Source organism: Amphiprion ocellaris, chromosome 6, assembly GCF_022539595.1.
Source record: "Amphiprion ocellaris isolate individual 3 ecotype Okinawa chromosome 6, ASM2253959v1, whole genome shotgun sequence".
In the NCBI taxonomy this organism is placed as follows: Eukaryota; Metazoa; Chordata; class Actinopteri; family Pomacentridae; genus Amphiprion; species Amphiprion ocellaris.
Window position 1 is genome coordinate 19,243,536 of NC_072771.1, and position 23,091 is coordinate 19,266,626.

The 23,091-nt window shown below is 42.3% G+C and overlaps 1 protein-coding gene across 3 annotated transcripts in view; it reads left to right on the plus strand.

The window, feature by feature from the left end:
- LOC111580372 (tetratricopeptide repeat protein 28) overlaps positions 1-23,091 on the plus strand; it is a 179,127-nt gene that overhangs the window by 120,875 nt on the left and 35,161 nt on the right. For all 3 annotated transcript variants that reach the window (XM_023288096.3, XM_023288097.3, XM_023288099.3), the window contains one exon: positions 19,100-19,607. In XM_023288096.3, the coding sequence (XP_023143864.1) occupies positions 19,100-19,607 (508 nt within the window). The remainder of the gene's footprint in view (positions 1-19,099; positions 19,608-23,091) is intronic.

A 23,091-nucleotide genomic window follows, 5' to 3' on the forward strand; every position in this document is an offset into this window, starting at 1 on the left:
AACACCCCCACTCCCACTTGCCAGTATTTTGAGTGGTCCCAGTGTAGTGCTCAGTTTCTGGAGAGCTTGCAAGTGGTCCAGAGAGGGTGGATAATGTATTGCCTTTCAGTCCGTGTGATTAATTCATTATCTTATCGCATCAGCGTAATCCTTACTACAGAATTGGTGAGTCATTTTCGTGTGATTTCTGATCAGTGCCGTCAGGGCAGTCTGAGCATTTTTCACTGGTGACCAAAAATGCATCAGGGTCCATACTCGAGACAGACCTCCCAGTTAAACCTGGCACTCGATCCTCCTCCTCATACCCTCCAGCCTTAGTCCAGCCCAGCCCTCAAACAGGCTGGCCAGAGAGCCATTTAAAGCTCTGGAACTGCATCCCTTTCTCAGCCCGATCGATAGTGGAGCTGTCAGCAAGACGAATGGAGGCTTTAGGAAGTCCATTTTAATGAAGGAGAAGGAGCAGAGGAAAAAGAGGTACTTGGAAAAAGGTGGGGGCACAAGGAGGGGGGGGGGCGCTGAAGGTAGTTATGAAGGAAAGGAAGAAATAAGGAGAGAGAAAAGGAAAAAACAGGCAGAGCAGGAATGTGTGTATGTGTTTATTGAGCGTGTGTGTAAAATCATGTGTGTGCTGTGTACTACTGTCTACAGTGACAAGGGTTGGGGAGGGGTGGACTGGGCTGATTTAGCTACAGTAAGACCTATTTCTAGCCCAGCAGCGTGAAATGGCTCCTTAGCTACAGTAACTTGTAAAGCACAGACCAACACAGAAACCTATATTAGTGGACTGAGGGGATTTTATCTGGCCGGCACACCGACACCACATCAAGTCCTCTGGCTCATGAATCATGTCAGCTGCTCTGTGGTGAAAAGACATTGTGACAGGGGAGAGCTACAAATCCAAGGCATCTCCCACCACAACTGCCCTCAACCAACACACGAGCTTGCATCAACGGATCTGTGTACATTTGCATTTAGAAGATGCCCTCTGGAGCAGGCATTTAACTTAGAATTTTGTTGATGTTGTAGGTTGTTTGTTTTCAGCCTGTTTTAATAGGCATTCTCAGCAGATACCATTCGCCTTATGTCAATATGCAGAAAAGGCTGCATGCTAATTGGTGATTAAGAGTTGAGGTCGGAGGTTAGTCACAGCCCTGGGTGTAGACCAACAGCCTCCTCTGGGTGGTGGCTCAGCCGAACTCATTGGAGCAATTACTGGCTCTGATTAGTCGGTGCAACTGTTGAAGTGATTGTCGATTTATGCATGGATTCAAATACCTGCTACAATCACTTGTCATACCCTGATAAAACCACTGACACATGCAAAGATGAAAGATAAAACTGGTCGAAGGAAACACTAGTGTTGTAGCAGAGGATACATTCGTTACCTCCTCTTCTGCACTCTTGACAGTCTTTTTACTGCTGTCTGTTTTAACCCTCTGAACCACAAATCCCACCAGTGGAATTAAACAGAATGTTTTCTTTGAACAGTGGCCAAAATGACACCATTTATTACAACCAGAAACTATATAAACAGGAAGACATGTAGGAGTTTCAACTTTCCAGTGGTCCTTGTGATGGGCCATTCCATCAGAAAACTATCCAAGCTATCTCAGCTGTCTACCCAAATCTAAGCCGGAAATCAAGATATTTTCATCACAACACTTTCATCTACATATCTCATTTGAAAGTTTGCCAAAAGATAATTGTTTGCACTAACCAGATCATGATTAAAAAAATGTTCATCTTGACGCCACTGTGGCCAACAGAAAATGACAAAAATTCAGAGAGTTTTCAGATGAACTACAGTCTCTGTTTACACAGAGGCAAGTATTGAAACAAATGAAAAGTTTGTTTAGTATGTATAATGTGTAGAGTCACCATTTTCTTAACACCTGTAGGCACTTGGAAACCTGTTACATTTTGATTCCAGGTTTTTTCATTTTTTTATGATTTTTTGGCATTGTAACTGTGTCTCTGCACAAAACATATTTCTGAGTTCTCTCTACTTCTTGCCACGGTTGTACTGTTTCCTGAAAGGTGTGGGACTTTATATTGCAGTAAAAAAAAAAAGAGTCCACAGCAAGTAAACAAACAAAAAATGCCCAGAACCTGCTTGGGGTTCAGAGGGCTAAGAAGTACAGCAAGGTGATACTGTGTTAGCTAAGCTGGTGACGCTGGCGTTAGCTCTCTCTGAATCTACCTTAAAGAAGTATATGGGGTTTCTGCAGTGGTTTCTGACATTTTATCAAAATACTCAAAAATATGAAATAAATTATTAAATAGATGAATGGGCAATGTGTTTATTATTCCCGAGATGATGTACTGTGTCTTAGAGTGAATGTGCAAATAGTTTGGTTTAGATCCACATTCCTTTTCCTAATAAATACCAATACAATATATATAACAAAAGCAAGAACAAAGCTGTTCTAAGTTAATCCTGGTAGAGTCATATAACTTGTTCTTCCTTCCCTTTCATTTGTCCCTGAAAAAAAGATGCATTGTGAAGAAATGCCCCCTCCTTCTGTGTGTTACTTTTCTAAGATCTTTTAAAGTATAGCTGAAGATAGGAACCAGATAACTCCCCACTATTCTGCCATCTGTAAAGGAGAGACGAGCTTGTCCTTAGAGAGAAGGTGAAATTCAGATGGTGCGGCGGAGTTTTGGACCTGTCCATGTGTGTTTTCGCGAATGGTTTTTGTATTACGAGAGAACAAGGGGTCTCACTCGGGGGAGAGAGGTCAGTGCAGCTACAAGCGTTTGATGTTTGCATTATATATAGCTGCGGCACACACTGGGACGTCGGAGACAGCATTTTTGCAGAGTGAGGAAATGGCCTTTTGCAAGAATCTCTGACATCACGCCAAAGACGGGGATTATAGCTGTTCAAGTTTGGCTCGGCTCAAGCCTCCTAACAACGCCTATACACTGAGATGTGCACTCTTTCTCACTTTGTCTCGCTCCACTCTCATCTTTAGCTTTTGTCCCTATACAGCAGTGTCAGCAGTCCTGTCCTTGTGGCACAGTATCCAGACCTTCCCCTAGTCTCTTGGACCGGAGCCCTGTGTCTGTATGAGGAGGTGGAATGCGTCTTTGTGGAAAGCCCTCAGAGAAAGCAATAAAATGGAGAGAAAATACGAGGCCCCAAGTGAGCGAAATGAAAGTACTCCATCTTAGGAGGGGATGGAGGCCTACGGGTTCTGCTTAAACTTGACCTTGCAGCACACACAGTCAAGGTCTCTAAATAACAGTCAAGACAGGTCTTAACTGGCAACACGTCAACCTCAGGAAAAAAAAAGAGTCTTGAATGTGCCGTCTTAAATATAGAGAGGGACTGAATGAAATCAAAGTTGTAAAATATTCAGTAGAGGGCCCAGAGGTAAACACTGCTCGGGTTCATTTTATCGTAGCCTTACTCAATTTTGGAAGTTAGTAACTACTGCCGGTGCTGTCATCCGATTTAATTGCAGCCATGGGCTTTTGCTGGTAGCAATGTGTGACCATCTCAGGTTGGACTGGTTGTCTTGTGGTTCCATTGACATACGCAAAGACACACACACACGCACAAATAGGGGTGTTTGTGGACACAGTTGTAAGTTTTGGTTTCACAGTAAATAAGATGCTGTGTAAATCATTGCATTATTAATGACATAACCCAACCTAAATCATGTTTACTTCCCTTGATCGAGACCTGATTACTGATGATGATTAATGATTGTTGTGTTATTCTTGATAAATCTATTCCCACTGCCTTTTCAGGAGCTTATTACCTCTAAATAAAAACATAGATCAGGTTTTTATTTATTTCTCTTTTTTACCCAAACAGCATGCACAAAGTGGCAGCGCTTTTTCACGCCCAGTTAGCGCCTACAGCGATGCTCTCACAAAATCCCAACGACCTCCAGTAATAAGACATGTTGCTCAAGAGAGAAACCTCCAGGTTAAAAAAAGACTGCATGCATTACTCTCTGCTGCTTGTTAAGGGTGCAGGTAGGAGTGCATGGTATTAATTCAAGGTGACTCAGATAGGTGATAAAGATTGGGATGCAGTGAATTCTGGCGGCCTGGCAGTACGATGACACTGTTATGACATTTTAGCGAGTTAATTAAACTGAAAATCAAAAAGATTCGGGCTGCAAAAATAGAATGTGGAAAACGGAGGAGGACTTGTTGTTCCCATACTCAGTGGAAATTACGTCCTTGACTATAGAAGTGATTCTTAGTTTTATAATTTGCCTGCAAATTGGCTATAATTGGTTCATATTGTGTTTGGTATCAGACTTGCTTTTACAGGCTGCACACAGCTGCTTGTGTGTGTTACGTTTTGTGATTGTGGAGATGAAGAAAGTGTTTGCCACATGTGTGTGTGTGTGTGTGTGTGTAAATGAGTTGGGCATCTGTGAATATGTGCATGAGCACGTTTCTCACTTCATCGCCATTCAGAGAGGCTTAGCGTGATTAGAGTAGTGTGATCCTCTGAAGAGTTAATGATGAGAGAAGCAGTAGCTCCACGGAGGCCAATCACACACCAGCCTCTGACAGCATGTGGAGGCTTATCTTGCTCCATGTATTGTGCGTGTCTCTGGCTGTGTGTGTGTGTGGCTGTGTGCGCACCACATGAGTGTTACTGCGTGGGAACATATATGATGGGATTTCAGCTATCATTTCTCACATGATAGTGTTTGTTATCATCTACCCTGAACACCATTAGAATATGCATGATTCCTTTGTCTGGCTGTTTGACATTTGGGGGTTTATGGACACACAAAGCAGAATCCATAATCGTATAGCTTCATTATGCTAGTGTCATACATAGATCCAGCACAGGAGGGGCTCCTGGTACCTCTGGGTCTAGTTCAGGGCTGCAAACCACACTGAAGAAGGCCGATGGCGGTCTCCCCCTCCCCATACCTCACAGTACTGACTGACAAGCTTAATGACACTGTCGGGGTTACAGCATGTCTCCAACTCATTTTCGAATGTGATTGAAGTTCGCAGTGGGTAGCTTTTCATCAGTGTTGAGCAGACAAAAGGGACCTTTTCACTGTTGTCTTTGTATGTGTGTGCAGTTTGTGTGTTTGCACATGTGTGCCTGCAGCTCGGAGGAGATGCACAAGAGAAAAATGCTTTATGGTTGTCATCTGGGCTGTGCAGGAATCTCACGTTCCGAAAGATGATGAGTTTTGTATGGGCTTGTCTCTAGTGTGCACTCCTCTTGTTTATTGCATACCGTATATACAGACTGTGCACTAATGCAGTGTTAGACAGACACTGAACAATGGACACCAAACAAATAAGATTTTATGTCTGGTTCAGTCAAAGCCGGTCCTTAACCTCCCTGGGGCCTTTATTCTGCTAAGGGGCTCTCCCACCTGACCCATGAGTCACATAAACCGATTGCCATCGCCACACAGTCACATAGGACACCTCAGCAGTCCCACTACAATCATCTCTCCTTAATAACAGTTTGCTCCATCTGTTGGTCTGAGACTAAGTATATAGGAATAATCTTATTAATTTTACCTACTGCATCAGGGCCCAAGGATTTTCTATTATACATTTTCAAATATAAAATACTGTTCATCCCGTGCCTTAATTAAATGTTTGATAGTTACTATCCATATTGCCCAGTATGCCCAGCTAATCAACATTTTAAATTCAATACTTAATCAACAGTAATTTTAAATCCATTGCTTTCCATCTTGCGTTAGTCCAGTGCAGCAACCTAACCGTGACTGACAGACTAAACTGATGATCAGGCTTTAAAAGAATGTGCAGTCATGAGGAGTGCCATCAAGGCAATATATTGTATATACATATATTGAACTGGTGCCCAACTTTCATTTTCTGCTCATACATAAAATGTGGTTTTATGCAACACAGTTCTCTTTTTCAAGCTGCATTTTTATAAACCTTTTATAAACCTTACCCATTGGTATTTATCAAATGTAATAAATTGTTTGTTACTCTTGCTTTGGTCAAGCAAAAAGTCAAAGAACACAATTTGGTGACTGCAAAACTGAAGTGGAGAAAGCACAGGTTTCCTGAATTGCTGCATTCTCACTTTCTCTTTTCATGACCTAAAGGATAGTTCATCCTCTCATATCATCATGAGAGATGTACCTATTGAGACGTGCTTTGACATAAGAGAAATGCAGAGCTCTTGTGTAATTAGCTGTGTCCTAAACAACTTGTATAGTGAGCGTATATGGCCGCCCAGCTCTGGGATCAGTGTGTCATGAAATCAGGCTGCTGTCATTTCGCTTATAACACTAACAAAATTAAAAGAGAAAACTGTCAGAGCCTTATTTGAAAGGCATAACAGCGGTGTAATATACGGGAAGTATCATGTAAACAGTCTAGTCCTACACATAGCTGCGTGTCCAGTGGCTGTACAGCACAGAGGACTCGTGTGAGGCTCTGGTTACAGTCCACCTTCGTTTAGGTCCAGGCCATTTGTTGCTGCAGATGTGGGATGAGTCATGTAATAGTTGTTGGTGTTGGCTCAGCTGTATTTCTAACCCCCTCCTCCGTCTCACCCCTCCTTTTTCATTTCCGCCTCTTTCCTTCTCCCTTTCTCTTGTGTCCCAGGCAGCTCGCCTTTGTTAAGCGGCAGTTAGGAACATGTTATGACTGTGAAACCTGCATCCTGTCACTAAACGGCAGCACTGAAGTGGTCTGTGATTGCTCCATCACTCCAGTGTGAAGTGGCCAATCTAACATAGATAAAAAAATCCACTTTGTTTGAAGCCACATTGGTGTTTTCCCTATCATTCTTGCTCTTGACTGGAGGGATTCGACTGCTGCTTATGTGGTTGCTTTGAGTCAGCTGACACTCAAGTGTTGCTCAGCATACAAAGTTTCCCCCACCTGGACCACCTTCTTTTAGTCACAGCTTGTCCTCAGTGGGGGGAATTAAACGGAGCCAAGTATTCCTCCTACGCTGCTAAATCCTCCTTCTTACATTGCGTGACCTGAACACCACTGGCATTCCAGAAAAATCAGGCCTTCAAATTCCAACACAGTCCCTGCAGAGTGTTTGGTAAACATATTCCTCTCTGCTCTCTGTCTCTTTCCAGCTCTGCCTTCTTATTCCCTGAACACCCCTTTTCCTTGAAATTCCCTCCATGTATTTTTCTCCATTAGGATGAGTTGCTGTTTTTTTTTTCTCAGAAGGCTTATGTTAAAGTAGTGCAGACAGATGTGTGTTTGTGTGTTGGTGATTTTTTTTTGTTTGTTTTTTTTGTGGGCACAAGGCAGGTTGTTGGAGCAGAAATCAGCTCTAAGCAAACGTGCATCTCTGGTGACTCGGCTGAGATGCCAACTTAATTTGTGGCTGAAGGGCTGTAACAAAAGCCAATCACCCTTCCACTCTGGCTCCTATTCTGCCAGAGGCGAGAGATACAATCAGGGCCCCTGCTAGCAACTATTTACCCTCTCTGTCAATCAGAGTCCCGTGGCGTGCGCTCACAGCTGGAGGCATCACTGGCAGGTGGCCCAGCATCTCCCGGAAAACATGCCTTAAAAGCAGCGATTATTTCCAGATCGTCCCTTCCTGTCTCATCCTCACCACACCCCACGCTGCAACCTGGCACGCCCTTGATCTTGCATCTGCCATCCTCTTTTTCCTATCTGTCTGCCTGACTCTGAGTAGCCCACATTAACTTCAAATGAATGGCATCAGTGGAGCTCTGCTGTACCGTCCTGGGAAACTGTGGACTTAAGGAAACTAATTAGGTGATTCTGATTTAGATCCTTGTGCCTTTACACACACATCCACACACACACATTCAGAATAGAAACGCTGTCCCCCCAGGAGGCAGATGGGTCTCGTATGGGACACGGAATGGAATGTTCCTGGGGTTTGTTTTCCATCATGTTGCACTAAGGGAGCTTAAAACCTCATTGTCTTAAATCTTTGCCACAGTGGGAGGTAGTGCATGCAGACATGTTTCAGAGCACATGTGTGCATATGTGCATAATGTGTTTATGGATGTATAATACAGGCCAGTGCTAAAATCCTCTTTTTAGTCTTTATCAGGCAAACCAGTTCTGTCCACCTGCAGCTAAAGCAAAGAAGCCAGCGGTGCTGAAAGCATGAGGTTAGTGTGGTGTAGCTCAGAGGAGCCACAGTCTATGGAGCAGTGAGGTGCGAAGGTGCTATGGAGGATAGCCCTGTCTTTTGATCCCACCAAGTGTTGGTGTTGATGGTGGGTTCTGCAGGCTGCCCAGGCCACGGTAGCCACCCTCACCAGGCTTGTAATTACATTTGGGGAATAAAAGCACAGAGGGAGGAAGGGATTTAAATGGTCTGTGTGCTGGGCTGGAGGTAGAACACGGTCCTTTCACTCTTAGCTGCACGTCTTTACGGATTTATTTGCCCAACACTTCAGAACATGATGACAAGAGTCAGTATAAGGGATGGTTGAGCCTATTTCACTTACAAATGAAAGGTTAGAGGTTGTTTTGACAGGATTGTGTGTGGGTTTTTTTTTTTTTTTTTTTTTTTTTTTAACAGCTGTAGGAATTCCTGTATTCTACTGAGGAACAAAGTAAAATTCCACTGCAGCTGGTGGGGCACAAATTATATTACTTATACTGTGTCTTGATTTCTTGAGAGCAACTTTGAAAATAATATTATTTCCCCACACATGGTATTTCTATTTCCTATTATATCACATTTAACTTTCATTAGCGATGCATTATTGACTTAAGCTCAGTATCCTGAAATTAGTTTTGGGCGTCTAGAGGGCAGAGGATGAAGCTGAAAACACTGATGTGTAAGTTATTATGTATATACAATACCAGTCAAAGGTTTGGACACACCTTCTCATTCAGTGAGTTTTGTTCGAATTTCTACACTGTAGATTAATACTGAAGACATCAAAACTATGAAAGAATACATATGAAATTATGTTGTAAACAAAAAAGTGTTAATCTTTAGTATTAATCTACAATGATGTAGAAAATAATTCAATAAAACCCACTGAATGAGAAGGTGTGTCCAAAGTTTTGACTCTTAGTGTCTATGCACAACCAGTTGACAAAGATCAATGTTAGCATTCATTTGTGTGTATGGCTACCTGACAAATGAAAGTCCAGTATTCACTCAGTGTCATGGTCACCACTAGTTCCTTAAAAGCATGCGTGGCTCATTAGCTGCCAGATTCTCCGCTTTATTCACCGGCTAGTTACCAACTTTATTTGTCCTGCTGGGCAGGTAGAGCACAGTGGGTTTATCAGAGCTTTTTCACTGACAGCACCTGCCTGCTGCTGGTGGAAACAGGACTGATGAGAACAGAATTTGTGAGACAATAAAAGCTTAAAAGCCTTGTTTTCCACTGACATCGCTGCCTTTAACACAGTCACTTGTTTCACTAATTATGTATTGTCACTGACTATCTTGGTTTAGACAGTGTCGGTTTAAGTTTCTTGATAAAAATGGGATTATTCCTTTTCTCAGGTCGAGTACAAAAGCTGTTATGGGTATCTCTAAACACTCATTTGCCCAGTTTACATTAACACACCAGAGGGAATAAACCATTCTGAAGATGTGCAGTGCTATTCATAACCCCAGACTAGAGCCCAACCAAAACTGGGTTTTTGGGCCGACTGCTGATGCCAATTTTAGATTGCAGGAAGTGCAAATTTCAGAGACAGGGTTATATTTGAGTTCTACTGAAAAGAGAAAATGAATAGGTTATTATTTATTAACTTTACAGCAGTGCATTTCACAAGTTAGTTCACAATTTACCACAAAGACACCGTTTGAGTGTGCTGCAGACAGTGCAGGCTATTGTAAACATTTGGAGCCTCTATGCTTGACAAACTATGTGATGACACGTTATCTAAATTTCTTCAAGCAACACTTTCTGTATTATGTTCTGTTAAACTGAAGTCCTCCCAATATATATACAATATATCTGTAATGGGCCAATTTCGGGCAATAAAATTAATGGGCTCGAATACAAACAGTGTTTTTAGCCTACTTAGCAGCTTTTTTGCTTTGCTTTGAGCATTGATCTACTTTAGATGCACAGTCAGTCTGGGAATCTCACTTTTTTATATCACAAAAACAAAAAAAAAGTCGAAAGAAGCCACGTGTCCTTCTATTACACAGAAATCTTATGTGGTCTAAACCCATTAGGCTTGAGTTTCTTGCTGTTGCTGATGGATTAGAGGAGAGAAGCACAAAAGCTCCGTCTCCCTTCTCAAACAGAACTGTGAGGTGCTGAGAGTCTGGACGTTTGGTTGTCACTCTTCATTTCAGTCATTGTGTCAGGCTGCTCCAGGCAACAACTGCGGCCAGCTCATATTGATCCGGGTCCTCAGACTTTAACCTGTGTTCTCTTATCTCTCCTCTCCTCTCCTCTCCTCTCCTCTCCTCTCCTCTCCTCTCCTCTCCTCTCCTCTCCTCTCCTCCCCTCCCCTCCCCTCTCCCCTCCCCTCCCCTCCCCTCTCCTCTCCTCTCCTCTCCTCTCCTGTCCTCCCCTCTCCTCTCCTCTCCTCTCCTCTCCTCTCCTCTCCTCTCCTCTCCTCTCCTCTCCTCTCCTCTCCTCTCCTCTCCTCTCCTCTCCTCTCCTCTCCTCTCCTCTGCCACCAAGTAAATGGAATTTTTTTTGGTGTACCATTAAAAAGATTGAACTATGCAGTCCTGTACGTCAAGCCTGATTTGTCCAGCTGTGTGGGCTGACAGGGACACCGCCTCCCATCCCTAGGCCTCCGAAACGCCCTTGAATAACCCTCAACTCCTGCGTCCTTGGATTGGCTGCCTGGTATCCTGCTGAATGCTCTCAGATGTAAGTGGGGGTCTACAAGCTCTTCTATATTTGGCACTGTGTCCTCAGACCCAGCAGGAAACCATAACAGCAGCTAATTAGCTTTTAATGGATAGACTTTGAAAATGACGTTGTAACATCAGATGTTGCATCCCTCGTAATCTAACTTCTGAGTCTTAGCGTGTTGCTCATCCCACCTGCATTAACTGTAGATTGCTGTAATTTTGTTGCTGTGTTGCAAAAGATTTTTGCTGCCAGCAGGTCATGTCAGTTGAATCAGTACAGTCTTTTCCAACCGTACTCTCCTCCCCTTCCCTATTAGTGTTTAAAGACGGAATTATCCACTCTATAGAGCATTATGCATCTCTCTCTCTCGGTTGTCCCTTGCTTGAGGCGTTGCAAAGTGGCAAACCTTGATGTTTACCTTAAACCCCTCCAGGAATGACTTTCAAACACCACTGTGATTTCCCCTTCTGTCACCACAAGGTCTCTCAAGAATTGATTCCCTACACCAGCAGGCATCACACAGCTATGCCTGTGGAGATTTGACTTTAGTACAGAAATAAACACCAGTGCCGTGCAACCCTTCAAGGCTTCGCTCTGATTTAGAGGACATTAAGATTCATTCACAGTGCCCCGCTTCCCTTGTGTGTCACCTCTTCAATTTCCTCCTCAACCAGACTTTAGATTCTCATGTTTGTATCAGAAGGCAGAAGGGCTGTTTTTGCATTTGAACAATGCTGACATCCTGTCACAAGGGGCAGGCACTCTGAGGAAGGGGCTGTGGGGGCTGGGAATCTCAGTTACTATGCAGCCCTATCTATCTTTTCCTCACTTAACATTTGGCCACTTCTGTAAACCTTGTTTTGTCTAGCGTGTTGTCAGAGAGAGGGAGCTTGAAATATCAAACCCCCACACCACTTAAAGGGAACAGTCAAATTTTCCACCAACACCGACGGAGACTGTCAGGTCCAATTTTATTCTGCCTCTTGTGTTGCTTCCTTCTGCGTCTGTTTGCCACCAACCTGCGCAATATAGCCTCAAACAAACACACAAGCGCATACGAGAGGATAGATGTTCTCACACGCAAATGCAAAAACACACAGAAGTGCACACACACACACAGAGAAGCAGCCCACAGAGCACAGGGATACATCTGATATATTTGTATGTTTGTGCCTCTGTGTACATCTGTGTGAGTGGATGTATACTGGGTATCTGGAATAACCACAAATGGCGTGGCACCAGTGCACAGACATCCCACACCTCAGAGCAAAAGCATCGCCTGCGCTGTGGCTCGACAGCATCATTAGCCCACTCCATGTGACGCCACATGGATATTAGTGTCTGCATGCTTGTTGTTCAAAGTACAGTGCGTGTGGTTGTGTGACCATAGCAGACAGTCGGACAGACAGCGTCGTGGCTGTAACCGCCGCCTTTACCCGTAGCTTGACCTTTAGTGACAATCAATCCTTTGTGAACGTGTTCTGCGAAGGCTAAAGGAATTATCAAGCTGCTGGCCCTCTGGCGTCGTTTATCTACAAGCTGGAGGTTACACAGGTCATAGAAAAACAAGTGGCTCCACTGGTATCTCATCATCGTTAATAGATCCGATTAACACTGATTATTGATTAAAGAAATTGGTTAACAACCAGGTAAATTATGGTGTCTATGTATGTTTTCGTCTTACCCATACAAAGAGCCTTTTTCATAAATAGCCTTTTTTTTAAAATCCGCTGTATCCAGTAGCGAAAAGGATGCTGCTTGCCTTTTATGGATTAATAATTATGGGAAAAATGGAGTTATGACTTTCATTAAAATTGTTTCAAAACTTGGAAATGTAGTCCAGCTGATGTATTAGATGGTCTATTACAGCTATATCAGTGTCTGTGTATGCTTTGCCCAACATACAGATCTGTGAAAGCAGAACATAATGCAGAAAAGATGCTTATTGTAGTTTAGAAATGGTGTCATTACATAGTTTGTCCAGCAGAGCAGCTCCAACTCCACTCTTTACAATACTTTCATCACTGTCTGTAGCACGAGTACATATGCCAGCTGAGCAGATGGGTCAATATATAACTGAGGGACTATTGAAGTCCATGGGATATATCTTGCATACATTTTTATTGAAAGTTTTTAAAAAATAGTGTTTTTATGTTCATTATGATTGTGTCTTTACAAATTCCATAATTATTTATTATGGAAACAATCACTTATTAATAAAAATGACTGAATATCACTAAAATGTCAACTAAATAATCGTCCGAATTTAATAACAACCACCTTCTAATTAGCTAAACAATAATAAAATTAGCTTATTCAAAAATTGGTTTGATTGTGTTCTTTTTATTAAGTTGAGATAATCATGACAGATATTTATTTTTTTGGCAATATATCAAATTTTAAATGGAAAATAACTAATTGTATCTGTGTCCAAGAAATGACTTTCAACTAAGTTACCCATTACAAAAACATCTCTCAAGGAAGTGTGTTAATTCCAAATCACATGACCTGCCCCACATGATGTCATTTCCTCCTGAAGAAAAGACTGGCAAGACTCCAAGACTTTCTGAGTTATTTAATATAAAGTAGTGTGTGAGTCAAGTGTGGATTTATCGCATGTCAACAGGTTTACTACAATATCTTTATAAATAACTTTGTTTCAATTTTACTCAATTGTCTATATAGTATTTGGAAGAGTCTTTCTCTAAAAATGACGTGGTGTTTGGTTAGAATAAAAGAAATGTTGATTTTCGGCCTGAAAGCAGCAAAAATGTGAACTATGATACCTGTCAACTATGTTACAAAATATATTGACCCAGATAATGGTGTGGAGTCAGTTGATGTCTTCACATAAAGTTATATTGTGAAATATATCGATATTTAATTTTTTTTACTCCCAAAAAAATCAGTGTTGGCCCCAAAAACTCAGTATTGGTCAGCCTTTACTTGGAAGTGAAGAAAAAGGAGTCTAGAATTTAGTTAAAGAAGATGCAGCCTTGAATTCAACTGGTATTGTGCTGAGTTTATCAGCCACAGTGGACTACTAAATCCTCCATGTGTGTATACATATATTACTTGTGTTGTGGGGACAAAAATCTGTTGACACATTCGCATAATATATGATTACATTTTAGTGTGAAGACTCAGGTTAAGGTTGAGATAAAGATTTGGAAAAGGCAAGCAGTGGGTGTGGTTTGGGTTCGAGCAAGTCTCCAGGAAATCATTCACTTTCATTGTAATGTCCTCCGAAGTGATGGAAACACAATTGTGTGTGCATGTGTGTGTCCATGTTTGCTTGCGAGTGCGTGTGAAAGAGAGCAATCAGGCACAGCTGTACCTGCCCTCGCTTGGCAGAGCACAGCATTTGCCTGCTTAAAAAAGCAGAAGGTTTTGATATGGCAGAGAAGCAGTCATTTGGCTGATCTAATGGTGGCTCCCATAGGATCCATATCTGTGCAAACACCGAGCGAGGGAAGAAAATGGAGTATACACCCATAAAACCAGCTGAATATTTAATCATGCCCATCCCCGCCCCCCAGCCTTCACACTGACATCACCAGCATGCCTCCTGTGTACTCCTTCTTCTCTTCCTCATTTATTCCTACACGCGTGTTTTTCTCGCACATGCATCGCACAACATGGAACAACATGCGCCCAGAGGAAGCACCGTTCAAGTTTCTTTGAGAGCATCACTGCCTGGTCTGTTGCGTTTTGAGTTTATTACAGTTGAGATGTTTCCTTTTTTTTGTTGAAATGCATTTCTGCAGGTGAATTCAGATCTAAAGACATCCTCGCCCTGGGGATGTCTCCAGCATTCTCTCCTCTCATCTTTCAAACACAATCTCTCCCGTAGCCTTTTATCTGTCCCCCCTCTCCTCCTCCTCCTCCTCCCACTCTGCTTCCCCCCCTCCCAGATCCTCACTCCCTCCAGTGTGTGGTTCTGTTTGCCACCAGCCAGCTCCTGTTGCTGGGCCCAGCTCGTTAAGGGAAACGCTGGTGCATGGTCCTCCTCACCTTCCCTCTGCACTGCCTTTTAATTAGACAGCTGTTCGTGTGTGCATGTGTGTGCAAATGAAATACACCACGGTGTGTGTGAGCGTGTGTGTGTGTGTGTGTGTGGTGTTTGAAGAGCGCCTTCACTCACGAGTCGTCTTTTTGAAGTGATTGGTATCACAGTGGCTTGTTTGTTTAAATGGTGGTCTGCGCTCAATACCCACCGTACGGAGCTTTTATCAAGCAAAAAATGACATTGACGAGCTGCTGCTAGCTTTTAGAAATTAAGTTTTATCCAACAGTACATTGAATTTATTTGATATCGTTGACAGTTGGTCAGTCACAACAAGCAATTTGAAGATGTCACCTTGTGCTTTTGAAATATGTCGTGGGCATTTTTCACAATTTTCTGACATGTTCTAATTAACTGAATAATCAAAGCAATAAAAAACTTTTTATGGTGTGTGGTTGTTGCGCTGTGTTCTGCCAATACATGTTTCTTGTTTCCCATTCATTCGATGAAATTGCCACTTGAATATTCCAATTTTAACCATATCCAATAGAAATACAATAATATAAGCCTTTATAAATCCCACAGTGTAGAAATTTGCATTGTTACAGCAGCAAAAGGGACAGAGAAATATCAGTAGAAAATAAAAATGATCAAAATACACATACATAGTGGTTCTTTTATATGTGGATATTCAGATTGTCTGAATTCTTCTGGATGTGGAAATAACAATATTGCATATATCAGTGGTATTGGGCAGATTCTTTCACGAGTACTGATAGAGAGTATCAATATTGCATAGTACTGTAACATACCAGGCTAACAGCCTAACATCTGTACTGGTACAGTGAATGATGAGGTTGTTCCCACCTCTGTGGTAATGGAATCAAACCTGCTCTTCATCCCTTTGTGCCAGGAGAGAGTGAATCCTCTCTTCCTCCATATAATCCCATTAACAGCACTTTACTGGAGTAGTGGCTGCCCTGCCCTCCTGCAGCACATGCTGTTTGGACAGAGGGCGTACTGTGGGCTCTTTAACACCTTACACCTCTCAAACTTGATTTTCACTCTCCCTTTCTCACATGCTGATTCATTTTCTGTCACTTCTGCTGTTATCAAAAATATTAGCTGTGTTCATTCTTGTGAAAGATCTCACCTCACTTTTCCTGTGAATATGTGTATACTTAGGTGTATTCGGCGTATTACTAACTGTAAGACTTTCAGAGCATTCTGATGCCTCAAATTTGTAAATTTGTCGTAGAGAAGCATCCTTCTAACCAAATAGAGCAACAAGAATCAACAGGCGGATATTTTTTTTTGTCAAAAAAAGTGGATGCTTGTTTGTGCACTTGGCAAGGCCTTTGTTTTCCTGTGCTGGTTCAGTCAAACGGAGGTCCCACACCCACCTGAGATTATAAGCATGGTAGTGGAAGTCTTTCTGACAAGACCAGCCCTAATCCAACCGTTTAGGTCTCCATGACAACCAGGCTTGTCCCATAAGCTCTGACAGTCTGTGATGATAGCCTTGGTTGTTTGGAGTATATCAGACCTCAGAGGTCCAAAGTGAAATAAGGAGGATTTTCAAAGGCATAGTCGCACAGCTGCAAGGCGAGGCATAACCACATAGCTCAACACAGCAGTGAAGTGGTGGGCAGCACTCCTCCGTTTCAGGGTAAGAAATAAAACACACACCAGGGGCTCAGAGTCACAGAACTCACATACCACCAAGCCCAGCTATCAAGAACAGCTCTGCTGCATGACATAAGGGGCTAATTATGCTAAGTATCATGCATTACCTCTAGCTTGTGCTGTGAAAGCAGCCATTTCTCTAATGTACTACAAAATCTAAACATACTTAGTAGTGAAGGCTGACATCGGAGAATCAGCAAGGAATCCTAAACCAATGTCCTTGTCAGAGGAAAGAAATGTAATAATGTTGCCGGAGCCAAGCATTTCTGATTAACATGTCATCACAGCCGTCCCCTCTTGTTTCCCTTCTCCTTTTCTCCCGTCTCTCAGGCAGAACTGGTTTACCTTTCATTAGGAGACCCTTGGTGCACAGTGTGTTTGCTGATAAGAGCCAGCGGTTTCTCAACAGTTTATAATGGATGGCGTTGGGATTAATCAAATCAGCACACATCCGGAGAAGGGCCGGACTCTGTAAACACAATCAGATCTGACTCTGCAGACCAACTGAGAGAAGTGGAGGAAAGAGAGTAAGAATGAGCAGGGAGGAAAGATAAGTGCAGAAAAGAAATGGAATGAAATTAGAATGAAGTCAATTTGGCAGAAACTGCGTATTTTAGGGCATTATTTCTGTTCCAGACAGATAGTTGTTTTGCAACACTGGTTGGGGAGTGGGAATGAGCAGTGGTGGGGAGGACTGCAGTCACAAGTGAGAGCGATACATATGGTCTCAGTGTCTCAGCCTGAGCCAAACACAGTGCATCCTCTGTAACTGGCAAGGCTGGCTCCTCATTATCTGCCTATCTTGGCTTCCATCTGAGGAGAAAATGCAGCGTTGCAGTCTCACTTTAGAAGGACACTGATCACAAGAGCAACTCATCTCAACTGGAGAAAGATTGCACTCCCCCCTCTCGCTTTCTCTCCCCCATCTCCCACTGCGCTCGGTTGAAGACAGACAGAGATGAGGAATCCTCTCTGTTTTCTGCTCAGAAAAGTGGAAGTTTGAGTCGGAGAGATGGAGCGAAGCTTCAAAAGGCACATGTAATTGAGCAGCTCTAGATAGGCTATCTGGGAACATGAAACAGCAACAGTTGTGACGGAGGGTAATTGCCTCCCCGGGCTCGTATAATGCCTTGTCGAGTCTTTAAACTTCAGCAAACTGCTGGAAGTCCTTATGTCAGCAGGTAATTGGTTCCAGGCATCAGCAGCGATGTGAAATGAAGGAAAGATAGGTTGGTGGGGTGTATGTGTATTTAGGAAAAGAATGTATGAAAGATTCAAAGAAAAGTGTTTGTCTTTATAAGCCTTTTCAAGAGCGTCCAATGGTATTGATTTTTTTTTCTCAACAATGTGCTGTGCCTTTCATTTATTCACAGAGCTCAATATTTTCATTAAGTGGCGCTAGAACAAAGTAAAAATGTCTCCTGCTCTTTGCCGGCACATTCTTTCAAATTACATCCTGATGTATTTGTCAAATAATATGGAAAGTTTGTCTTCAAGATGGAGGCAAGTATCAGCGGCACATTTTGCACCATGTGGCTATGAAAATGACTTTCCTAAACATCTTACTGATGAAACTACATTGAGTAGTTCAGCCTTTACTATTGCTGACTTTTGAATTTTTAGTTTTGAGTTTCTGACCCCAAGATGATCCAGGTTATTGATATTGCTGAGGCTCCAAGCTATGCAAGATGGGCAGCGCTGTGGCCTTCACTGTCAGGGTGTCTGTCCTCTCTGCTGGCCTGCATCCAGCCTCCTTTCCTGGCTGCAGGATGCAGAGTGGGACCTCAGGAAGGAGATGCTTTATTAGCTGCCCCTGCATGATTAATTGAACATCTGTTCGCACAAAGACAACTGACCCCAATTCCCAACTGTTTATCCTCTGTATAAACAGTTAATAAGCCTGTAGTGGATGCTTCATATGGGAGGTCAAGACTGCACTTTTGGAAACGTATCTACTTTACTGCTGTACCCCTCTGTTTGCAGCCGTAAATGTAGTGTTCTCTGCACATTTATTTTCACAGGTGGACACTGTTTGTGAAAATGGAAGCTTGAGTAGGTGACAATACACAGAATATTGTTCTCTGTGTTTTTTTAAAGCTTGAGAGGTATTGCCAGCAGTCACTCAGTCAGTTGCTCCCCTGCAGCGCTAGTGTGAAGCTAAAACCCCTTTGCTCTCCCTCCTGATTAGCAGTGTCTTTGTTCCGTTGGCGGTGGCACGCCATGAAGCGTGATTGCAGTGGGCAAACTGACGGCTTTAAAACAAGCCTGCTGCTGTGCTGATCTGCATCACACTTTACCCCCCTCCTTGCTCAACAACGACAAAATCAAATCAGGTTTTGTTTGTTGTTGGGTCTCTGAGCACTAAGCCTCCTAAGAGACTTGGGAATTTAGATCATTTTCTTCTTTTTTTTTATTTATTTATTTTTGTGCAGTACTTCTGGGTAAAGGGACATTTTAATGTGGGTAGGAAATCTGTGATGCAGAAGCAACAAAATTACTCACTGTTGATGGAATGTAGGTATAATTAATGGGGCTATTTGAGATTTCTTTTCTCTTGCCTACAGTTGGTTACCTTGCTGTTTGTCTTACTTCCTGTCCATCTTTCTCTCTGTGTTCTTCTCCACAGGCTGCATCCATGGCACTGAGCAGCTTGGGCCATGTGTATACAGCCATAGGGGACTATCCGAACGCCCTGGCCAGCCACAAGCAGTGTGTCCTTCTGGCCAAGCAGTCCAAGGATCAGCTCTCTGAGGCTCGTGAACTGGGAAACATGGGGGCTGTCTATATCGCCATGGGAGACTTTGATAATGCTGTCCAATGTCATGAGCAGCACCTAGGCATTGCCAAGGCCCTGGAAAATAAACGAGAGGAAGCCCGGGCCTATAGTAACCTGGGGAGCGCCTACCACTACCACCGTAATTTTGACAAGGCCATGTCCTACCATACTCACGTTCTGGAGCTTGCCCAGGAGCTGGAGGAAAAGTCCATCGAGATGAGAGCCTACGCAGGACTGGGTCATGCTGCTCGCTGTATGCAGGACTTGGAGAGAGCCAAGCAGTACCATGAACAGCAGCTGTCTATAGCTGAGGGTTTGAAGGACAGGGCCGCAGAGGGAAGAGCCTCCTCCAATTTGGGTATGTATGCAAAATATTAAGATTTATCAGATACGGTGGATGTTGAGTGGCGACACTAAAGTCTGTAATATATTCCTGGTATATCATTTGCACTGTGTGGTAGCATGCAGAATGCTGCGTAATAACATATCACCACAGTATAATGATCTCAAAACTAAGACCATGAGACGTACTTGTATTTTAAATACCAATGTGACAAAAAAACAGTAGACTAATATTTTTGGATTGCTGTAATGTAAGATGAGTTTCATTAGTGTTCAGATCGTAAAAAGTACGTGGTCTTTTGCCTAAAATGTCAGTTACATACTGAAATAACTGAAGGCCAGTCTAAGTAATCTGTCCATAAGACATCAAGAATCTACTCAGTGACTTTACAACTCTGAAAAGTTGTTAGAGTAGCAGTCATGTTATCCTATGTAATGACAACAGGGAGATAAGCTGCAAAGATTAGTTAATTAATTGATTAGTTGACATAGGAGAAAATTAATCAGCTTTTCTATGTCATATCTGATTGTAAACTTAACATTATTGAGTTTTATTGGAAAAAATAAGCAATTCCATTAGATTATTTTGAGGATTGCCAAATAAAAGTGACTATTTTGACTAGTCTGACTCACTGGAGGTAGACTGCAGGTATAAGACTGCCTTTTCCACTTTACATTTCACACAGCTTTCTCATTCTTCCTCTATCTGCATGTTATCAGTTTTAATATTCTGTTTGCAGGGGCAAACAAGAACAATGACCTAAAAGCAGGAACCAGCATGCTGAAAATTACAAGTTTTGAATTGGGCAGAAAAGCAGCCTTGCTTCATCCATTCATTCATCTATTTCTGGTGAATGAGACATTTTATCGACAGATAAATGTCGTTCAAATGTTCCACCAAAATGATTCTCCCACTGCTGTTTGGCATGGGCACCATTGCTGTGTCCTGGGCTTAGCACCACTTAAAAATGATTTTGATTGGTTTAAATAAATACAAACACACCAGAGCATTTTTCTCCCTACAGATGAATGATAATGGGGTGCAACCAGACCATTCTCCAGCACTGACACAGCTCTGTGGAGATGGGTCTGGCTTTGCAAGACAAAATTTTTAATGGTGTCAATCCATTTGAATCAAATTTGACAAACTACCCATTGCTTGAAAGCATATAGCATTATGATTCAAAATACTGTGCTAATACCACATCACCTGAAGTTGCTTACTTTGCAGTAAGATTGCATACACAGCAAAATGTTCCTCAGCCTTTCTGTCATTTAAAAGGGGCGCATACTCACTAAGGATAGTGTTACACTTTGGAATATGTGGACATCCCCCCTGCAATGTCCACATAGGGCAGTAGTGTACATGCGTGGAATCCATAGATACTACCTACTGTGCATGTATGGAGCAGAGTGGACTAGAAAGTAGTATAAGAATAACTATTCATCTGTACTGTGTGCAGCTGTCCATGCGTGTCTCTCAATAGTATGTAGTTGAGGATTAACAGCTCCTCACTGTTCTCTCCTTACCGTCCAAAACAAAATTCTTCCAAGTTTTAAGTCTTTATTTAATAAAAAATAAAGGAGGAAATGCTCACTAGGTAATCGAGAAAATATTAGACACATTAACCTATAACGAAAATAATTATTAGTGAAGCAGTCTGCCAGGATTTACAGTATACTTGCATACACTTAAAGGTTGAGTCTGCAATTCTAGAGAAAGATTGTTTATATTGAACCAGTTACCATATTTAGGTAGTATGTGCCAGACAATCTCTCTCACTGCAACTCCCCCATTTACCCCATCTTTCCTCCCTTTCCCTTTCCCTGTGTACAGTGTGTGGTCATGAATGCACACAGGACATGCTGGAATAGTGATGTGTGGATCAGTCTGAACCTCTTTGTCTGCTTCCCATTTACAGAGAGAGTGTTGTATGTGAACAAAGGGTGTTTTTGCTTTCAGCTCGCACACAGAACGGCCAGAAACACCTTACTGGTTGCATTGCTTTGCATTGTGGCAAAAGTTAAGCCAGGCAATCCTTTTCGTTTCAGGGCCCGTCTATTGTTGTTCTGATCACAGACTTAGTGTGTTGGTTTAGAACCGTCAATCAACGTTGTCTATGCTAATGAGCACCGGTTACCTCCCGGGGACACAAGATGGGTTTTGGCATCTGTATTCTCCTCACAAATGATTAGTGGAATCCCTCACTCAGGGTATCCTCCCATCGCTTCAGATGGAAGTCCATTCTGTGTCTTGTGGATGCATGTCTTCCTTTGAAATTCAGTTTCAACCATAGCTGTCAGACCAATGTGAAAGTGTCCAGCAGTAGAATGATAAAACTATGGGTGCTTCCTTGCATCCTCTCTCCTCCAGTGACCACTGTCATGGAGGATCTGAAGAGAGGAGGCTTCAGGAGGAGTTCAGAAAGAGGAAACACTGCAGTATGCTAGCTCTCACATCCTCGCTGGTAGAAGCAAAGAGTCAAGAGTGAGGGAAGCAAGGAGACATGTTAGCATAATTAAAAGCACCTTGTGTGTTATCACATCCTCTGAGATAAGCACCTGGTAGCTGGACAGTAGGAAATCCTGCAGCCTTGAAGTAGGTTACTGATAGAAGTGTTTACTGATTGTGTTCTGCAACATGGGGCTTTAGGTGTATGTTTAGCTACCTTGGACATATCAGAACACGGAAGGTGACTGATGACACTGAAGATCATGGTGCTCTGTGCCTTTTCTTAGGCTGATTGTGCTACACATGTAAAGTCCAGCTTGTTATTTTGTTGTCTGGGGATCTAGTATCGGAGCTTCCATTTCCTGCTAATATTTTCAGTATGCTCCTGGCTGTACTCTTTTGTCTTCATTTAAATACGCTCTTTACTTATTGTTGTTTATGGTCAGTAAAACTTGAGTGTTTTTTTTTTTTTTTTTTTACTTTAAGCAAAGGCAGGCAGTTTATTATCTACTGATGTTGCACTATATCATCACTATTTCATTAAAAGTTGTTTTTAGATACAGTTTAATGGTTAGATTAAGTTCCACAGTGGACAGTGCCCTGTGGATTGTTTAAGTGCAGGGTGTCTGCATAGAAATCAGGGAAGAAGATGGTGTATGTTAAAGTTATTTGTGATCCCAAGAAGTTGTATAGCGGTGGAATGCCAGCATATATCATATACAGTAAGCGTATAAATAAACCCTATAAAAACTGTATAATTTTTCATGGAGAAATCTCCCGACATTAATCTGCTCTGCTCTCACCTTCACACTAGTTTAGACCTAATCACATCTTGAAGTGAAATGTGGTGTGAAGATAAATAAAAATGAGATGGGAGAAATTAAGCATAGGATAAAGTATTTTGAGCTGAATCTCAAAATGTAATTAACATTCTCTATACAGTCCAGCGTTTTACAGCTAAATCCCGCTCAAATGAAATTATTAGCAAGGTAACCTTGTGCCGTCTGCTAATGTAAAGATGAAAGGAACATTAGGGATAAAGGTGTCC